This window comes from Coptis chinensis, chromosome 2 (genome assembly GCF_015680905.1).
Source record: "Coptis chinensis isolate HL-2020 chromosome 2, ASM1568090v1, whole genome shotgun sequence".
NCBI lineage: Eukaryota > Viridiplantae > Streptophyta > Magnoliopsida > Ranunculales > Ranunculaceae > Coptis > Coptis chinensis.
In genome coordinates, this window is record NC_141457.1 from 62,936,332 (window position 1) to 62,944,770 (window position 8,439).

Consider the following 8,439-nt stretch of genomic DNA (forward strand, 5'->3'; position numbering starts at 1 on the left):
AATCGATGCTAGGAGCAAACGATCCAAGGAACAAACTATTGTCAAGACGTCAATATCATTGTTGTGCTGTTGTTGTTTTTATAGGTTGTTGTATGTACTGTCCTCTTATTACACCCTATGAAGTTACTTGTCTTCTCTTATGTTCACTCTCTTAATTCCTCTCTCTCTCTCTCTTTTTCTTTCTCCCTCTCTCTGTTTTTCTCCTCTTCTCTTTATATCTTCTTTCCTCCATGATCTCTCCATCTTTCCACGTATCGCGGCAGTTACCTTGCGGTTAAGGTTCCACTCTCCATCTTTCCACGTCTCGCAGCAGTTCCAGAACAGTTGGGATACCGCGGATCTGATCTGGTGCAACCTGACTCCCCCAGCTATACCGCATCCGGTCCCATTGTTACCACTAATCTCCTATGTCATGTATACGTCCTATACAGTTGTCTGATTGCCCCTTTAAAGTTCTCTAAATAAGTTCTGAATGAGGTATGCCTCATGTTGTTGTGATGGAGCCAGGAGGCACCAACGTTTATCATAAGGAGCTGATTTTTGCTAAAATACAAAGAAATGAGACAAACTCTTTGCCATCACCATCTCAATGTGAAATTTTGATGCTATTTTCAAGAGTTTCTTGCATTGTTTAAGGTTAAAGTATGGTTACTTTATACTGACAAATACCTTTATTTGGATTTTTCCTAAACAGTCTTAGCTAGAAATGGAGATCTTCTTAGATTTGAACAAAAAGAAACACCCCTTTTAAAAAGTTAAAATATAGCATAATATATTGAATGAAACGTACTTTATAGGCAGCTTTCATGCCGCAAATAGCGAACAGTTTGTCAAAGTCACAATAAAAAAAAAAAAAAAAAAAACTCAGCTCTTTTTTTATCGGGCAATTTTTTGACCCGGGATCTTTCTCTTACTGTCTTTAGGCACTAAAATGTTTCAAGTAGTTTTTCCGTGAATACTAAATCAATGCGGTAAACTTTGATTTATGTAACAAGTCTTACCCCATTACAAATAGCAACGCGTTTGTAAAATCTATAAAATGAAAAACAAACATTACACAATCAACTCATACTCTCACCTTCTAGCATATAACACCTTTTAGCATCTCTGGGTAGACGATGAGGATTAGAAAAAATCTCGTTACAATCCGAACCAGTAGCAAACTTAGCTAAAGCATTTGCAACACAAGTACCCTCTCTGGACACATGAATAAATGAAGCATTTAAATAGTCTGCCATTCATTTGAAGGGCCTGTAACCATGTTCGTCTTAGAAACTAAGGAGGGCCCTTCCCTCCATAGAACCAACCCAAAATAATCTGGGAATCCAACTCTACAATTAGCAGTCTAAAGTTCCTCTGCAAACAAATCTTCAAACCTTCCAAAACAGCAAAAAGCTCAGCCTTTGTATTAGAACCAAATCCAAAAGAAAAGGCAAAGGCTTCACAAAATACACCATTATGATCCCTTATAATCCCCCCTCCCCCGCACCTACCAGGATTGTTGAGAGAAGACCCGTCGGAATTAAGCTTAAAAAAACCAACCGGTGGTTTTTTCCAAGTAACAAGAGTAGAACACTTGATCATCACCAATCTCGGTAAACTTTGAATTTTCAAGTTGCCAACTTGCAACACAATCTTGGCTGCTAATTGTCCTTTGTATATATGCATGGATGATAAACGCTTTTTGAAACCGTCCCTCTCATAACCTAAGGGACATTCCTAAGCTAGCACCCAAGGTGTGCATAGAAGAAGTAGAATTTAACTTAACCCCCATAGGGTTTACCAGCGCTAGTGCAATTGCATGCTCCACTCACCTAAAAAATGGCCCAACACTCGGGCTAAATAATTAGTAGTAGCAGGCAATAGTTGTTTACTACCTGCGGCTCCAAAGATTTGACCTTGTTAAGAGAACGATACAATGGTAGTGGTGCTTTCGGTGGTCTTCTATACTAATCTCCCACACTAGGCATAGTTTCCCTTGATAGTTGACCTGTAAGCCAACCATCTTCTGATCGTCATTTGCTTAATTGCATCATAGACTTGGTCTTCAAGCGCCAACCATCTTCTTCTTTTTTTCGATAATATCTTATATATATATATATATATCAAACAGGTTCCGTTTACCATACTTTTTATACCATAGTTTATACCATGCCCCACAATTTCACCTACAACGCGAATTATAACCTAGTTTTTTGTGGATGTGTTCAATTAACCATGAAGATCACCTCTATAAAATTTCAACTCATTTGATAATGTTTAACTATGTCAAAAAATGATTGCAAAATTGAATAATCTGACCAGTTAAAAAAAATTCAAAGTTGACAATGATTTTTAACTAGGTTAGAGATTTCCAAATGAGATGAATTTTTGTGTAGATGCTATCTATGATTAGTAGATCATATCCACAAATTATTAGCCCTTAACTCATTTTGTAGGGGGGTGTAGTATAAACTATGGTATAAAAAGTGGTAAACTAAACCTCAATATATATATATATATATATATATATATATATATATATATATATATATATATATATATATATATATATATATATTGAGAGCACTAAAGCATTACAGGCATAACATTGTTTGTCAGTAGGCATTTTGGCAGCTGACACTCTTGTTGTCGATTGTTAAACCACTTCGCCAACAAATGTGCCTCTCCATTGGACACCCTACTGATCCAATTAAACTTACAAAACATGAAGGATTTACTCAAGTTTAAAACATAGTCTCTTAGGCTTTCAAGTAGCCATGAACAAGTAGAGGTATTGAAAGCTTTGATGACCTCTGCACTATCTCCTTCCAAAAGAACTGCAGTCCACCCAGAAGCTATTGCTAGCAAAATTGCCACCTCAGCTGCCACCATTTCGGCTTCTTCTGCTAACTTGGCTTTAAATCTTCTGGTTCCTGCTCCTACTATCTTTCCTTCATTGTCCCAAGCTATGGTGCCAGCTGATGCCCATCCTGTTGTGGGCTGGAAGGATGCATCAAACCTGAGATTAATACAGTCATTAGGGATACTAGGAAATATAGATTCAAACCCAGCTTGTTCATAGTAAGATACATGAGGTTTAGAGTTTAGATGTTTAGGGTTTCCTGTTACAAGGCCTGTATAGCATTTGTCAGCCTCCATAGTACTTCTCCTGATAGTTATTTCCCTATTAGGCCTTCTCTTATCAAACTTAGCTTCATTCCTTGTTATTCATAAGTTGTATAACAAGTAGCATGCTTTTATCCCAGCTTGGGATATCTCTTGATTCTTGCAATGACACCAAGAAATGAACTTAGTGACCCAAGATTTGGCCTTATTACTGCCTTGACCCTCTATTCTCAGACCCAAGTCCGATGAGAACCACATAGCTCTAGACCAGTCACAGCCAAAGAATAGATGGCCATCAGTCTCTAAGGTCTTGTAACACAAAGGACAGGAGAAGTCTCCACTCATTTTCCTTGTTGCCATCTTGTCCCCCATAGGTAAGACATCCATATAAGCTTTCCATAAGAACATTTGGACATTGGTTAGTAGTTTGGCTTTCCAGAGGAGTTTAATAGTGTGAGAACTAAAGCTGGAGCTCTGTCCTACAACTTTATCCTTAGTTAAATGTTTGTAGGCAGATTTTACAGTGAACCTCCAAACTTGTCCTCACTCCACACCATTCTGTTCTTGCCAATGTCCAAAGGTCTTATCAAAACTTCTTGGATTCTCTGGGCTAAAAAAAGAGGGAAGAGGGAAGCTAGCTTGGCCTCATCCCAACCAGTCCCATCTTCTCTAAACAAGTCTGCCACATGGAGGCCATTCAAATTGGAATCCTCCACCCTTAGCTCCCTTAGAGTCTTAGGCTTTCCATTACATAAAACCTAAGGATCATCCAGGACTGAAGTGGAGGTTCCACTATGAATCCTCCAAATCAAACCCCCACTGATGAGGTTATAGGTTCTGTGTATGCCTGTCTAAAAGTAGGAAGCATACCCAGGAGGTTTCTAGATGTCTCCAATCCAATTTTTCCCATAAATACTTGCTAAAGTTTTTGTCCATATAGAGTTTATATCCGTTGCTGCTTTCCAAGGAAGCTTGGCAAGCATTGCCAAGTTCATATCCCTCATCTTTCTGAACCACAAGCCTCCTTCAGACTTGGGTTTACAAATGTTATCCCACCCAATGGTGTGGACAGTTTTAGAAACTTCAGTGCCATGCCAGAAAAAGTCTCTACATGCTTTGTCTATCTTATTACAAGTAGACACAGGAAGCATATAGGTGGCCATAGCATACAAATGGGTGGCATGTACTACAAACTGGATCAGAGTAGCCCTACCAGTCTGAGATAGTACCTTAGCCTTCCACCCTTTGATCTTATTGTGTATCTTGTCTACCAAATAATCAAAATTCTCTGCCTTTTTATGAGATAACATAATAGGGATACCTAGATACTTATCCTTAGGATCAAACAATCTCATCTTCCAGAATTTCTTAAGCTTGATTTTATTCCTAAACTTCACATTTCTACTGAAGAAAATGCTAGACTTATCAAAATTGATAAGATGACCAAAGGTAGTACAGTAATCTTGTAGGATGGTTTTCAGGTGAACCCCATCCTCAAGGTTGCCTCTGGTGAACAAAATCAAATCATCTGCATAGAGAAGATGGGTAATAGGAGGAGAAGCTCTCCTGATCTTAATCCCATGGACTTTCTCATCCATTTCAGCTTTTGCAATCATCCTGGACAGGGCCTCAGACATGATCATAAAAGATATGGGGAAAGAGGATCCCCTTGTCTGAGGCCTCTTTCTGGGATGATCTTATTGATAGGACAACCATTCAGTAAAACTTGAAAGGACACAGAAGATAAGCATTGTTGAATAAGATTTCTCCGTCTTTAATTAAAGCCCAGTCTCTAAAAAATATGGTCTAGAAAAGACCACTCCACCCTATCATAGGCTTTCGCCATATCCATCTTTAAAGCCACCCACCCATGATTCTTAGACTTCATGTTCTTCATGTGGTGAAACAGTTCACAAGCCAAGCCAGTATTGTCTCCTATATTTCTTCCTTTTATGAAGGCCTCTTGGAAAAGAGAGACAATTTTATTCAGGTGACACTTAAGCCGATTGACTAGAATCTTGGAAATCACCTTATAACAGAAATTGCACAGCCTAATAGGCCTAAAATTCTCCACAGCCTCAGGATTACTTACTTTGGGGATAAGAGCAATGAAAGTTTCATTAAAGGTAGGATTAAGCACCCCCTTGATGAAGAAGTCCTTCACAAAGGCAGACATACTTGTTCTGACAATGTCCCAAGAGGTTTCGTAGAAACAGCCTTAGAAGCCATCTGGCCTAGGGGCCTTCAGGCTGCCCATCTTCCTAACCACTCTCCAAATATCCTCATTTGTAGGAACAACAGTAAGAATATTATTCTCCCTTTCTGTAATACAGGGCTGAAATAAGTTGAAAATACTCTCATTATCCTGAGGTTGGTTAGAGCTAAAGAGATTTCTAAAGTATGTATTAATGTTAGCCCCCACTTCAGCTCTCCCCATGCTCCAACCCCTATCCTTCTTTTTAAGTTTATCAATCTTGTTTTTTCTTTTTCTAAAAATGGTGAAAAGGTGGAAGAATCTAGTATTTCTCCCTCCATCTTTCAACCAGTGAGTAGTGGATTTTTGTTTCCAAAAACTCTCCCCCTTAGCCAACCAATCAAACAACTCAGATTTAAGCACCTTAGCTCTTTCATAGTTGGTTGAAGAGAAAGGTTTTATCAAAACATCCTCCAACTCCTTTTGTACTTTATTTATGTTAGTGAAAATATTACCAAAAACTTTCTTATTCCATATAGTAAGGCGTTGCTGAGTAACATTTTGTTTAAGAATCACATTCATATCAGGCATATCATGCATAATAGATTTCCAAGCAGTATCTATAACATGCATGCATGTCTTATCAGAAAACCACATAGTATAGAATCTAAAAGGTTTCCCATGCTCAGTTCTATTATCATCCTTATTATTGAGATTAATCATAATCGATAGATGGTCAGATGTCGCATTAACAACATTATTAACTTACATGTGAGGAAAGTTAAGGAGCCAGGCATCATTTGTCATAGCTCTCTCTAATCTTTCAATGATATGATCCTGTGGGGCTCTATTATTTCTCCAAGTATATTTTGGACCTTTGAACCCTAGATCAATAAGGCCAAGATCATTGATCAGCTCATTAAACTCTAGCATGCTTTTATCAAAAATACTTTTTCCCCCTATTTTTTCATCTAGTGATGTTATAGCATTAAAATCTCCAAACATGCACCAAGGCCCAGGGATCATGAGGGCAACATCCCTAAGCTCCTTCCAAACTTTGTGTCTATTACATGCTAAACGCTCTCCATACACAAAGGAGAAGTACCAAGATTCGGTGCAATGGTAATTATTAAGCTTACCTGTCACTTGGTTTCGAATTGCTGCCAAGATTTCCAGGTCCACTCCCTCCTTTCAGAGAACAGCAAGCCCACCACTAAGACCCACAACTGGGACACTGAAGCAACCACTGTACTTAACCATTCTACTAACCCTATTAATTCGGTCACTACCCACCTTTGTTTCTGAGAGACACACTATATCAGGATCATACCTACCTAACACTACACCATAATAGGATATTTGCAACACGCACCTTTTTTATTTTGCAACGGTTATTTACCGTTAGTAAATTGCCAACGCTATATAAGCGTTAGCAATCCTACCTATATTAATATCCGTTTCTCCCACAATGCTCACATTGAACCACATCAGCAAATTTTTCAAAAAAATCCATATTTTCAAAATATTAATTTTTCTTCTTACTAAAAATACCCCTAAAATTGGTCTATTTTGTAATATATAGAAATCTATTAAGTCTTTTCACATATGGTGAGAAAAAAAAACTAAAAATACGCATCATTTGAATTGTATGTCGGGGGTAAGTAAGTAATTAACAACCGAAAAAAGAAACCCAAACTGTCGTCAAACACCAAACTCTCTCAAATCTCCAAATCAGAAAAAAAAAAAAAAATTGAAACCAAATCTCACCGTCACCTACGGGTTCCTCTCTCAATCTCTTGATTCTTCTCGGAACTGACATATTAGGTGTGGAATTCTAAACTGTGAACATGTTACTGAATCAGGATTCAGAGAAACCTTTAGACATGATATTGACATTGGACGGTTTTAGCCACCTGGTTGTAGGAATCACAACGAGAACCTAATAATTGTTTCACATGGTCTGACATTGAGAGTGTTTCTAATGAGGTGGTATAAATGGACTGTGGAGCAATTTGAGGATCTCAACAACTTTTGCAATGGAGGCATGATTGCCATGCAAACTGGATATGGTGGAAGGTAATGTGATGCATATTCATATATCTTCTTAATGACGGAGACTTATTTTCTCTGATTTCTCTGATAGGAGGTTTAACTGTTTCTTGAACACCTATCTTCATAAGTAGATCTTGATCTACTGTCTCCCCTGATATCTTGGATTTTTTATTTGAACTTAAGCTGGATATGCTGGATATACACAGTGAGCCGACTTTTTTTTATCCAATTAAATGGTTGGAAAAAAAATAAGCTGAAAGAAATGGTACTATACAAAATTGTGAGAATGTGAGTCAGATTTTAACAAATTGAGACCATGAGTGCCGACTTGGGATATGGAACAGTGATTTCATCATGCATTTTGATTCGTGTTTGAGCGATGTTTGTTATCCCTGTGTTCAATTTGTATTTGTTATAGGGTTCAATTACTAATAATCACTTACTAAGTTTATCAATTGATATGATGACGAAGACATGGATGGTAAGGGATTGACCGCGGAAGAGCAAAAAGCTTTAAAACTTCTCATTCAGGAGCATATGATAGAGCACTGCAGAGAGTAGGCCCATTGTACCAAGGAAATTTGGTACACAAAGGAAGTTCACAAATGAGAGGATGGGAAGGGATCTGTATGCGTTAAGGCTGGATCCCAGTTCAGCTATTAACTATGCTCGAAGTAGATCCGTATCTAGGGGCAGAAAGAGGGAAAGGTCAATGGCAGGTGGAGCTGATGATATGGATGTTGCATTGATGTTGAATAACCCAACAAGAAGCTGCAACTGAGGTCTCAATCTCGATCGAGGTTCGTGTCTTGACCTCCTGGTGAAGTTGTGCCAGGAGAAGGCTTCAAGGACTCTCAACAAAAATTGAAGGCTGTGAAAATGGGTTGGAATTCTATCAAGAAGAGGAATAAAAATGCTAAAAGGGGAGAAGGGGATAGGGTCATTCATAATCTCAAGCCAAAGCATCTGTATTTTGGAAAGTGCAGAGCTGGGAAAACTGATCGGCGTTAGTTTGTTTATCCAAGGTAGACAACTTTCACACATTTATTATCAGGCAGGAGTTTTTCTTTTTTTTTTGTTTAATT

General features: G+C 38.2%; 1 protein-coding gene across 1 annotated transcript; it reads right to left on the bottom strand.

The window, feature by feature from the left end:
* Nucleotides 1–5,326: 5,326 nt before the first annotated feature.
* Nucleotides 5,327–6,025, bottom strand: LOC147517070 (uncharacterized). Its single transcript, XM_086593468.1, has one exon. The coding sequence runs from the start codon at nucleotides 6,023–6,025 to the stop codon at nucleotides 5,327–5,329; it is 699 nt and encodes a 232-aa protein (XP_086449594.1).
* Nucleotides 6,026–8,439: the final 2,414 nt, after the last annotated feature.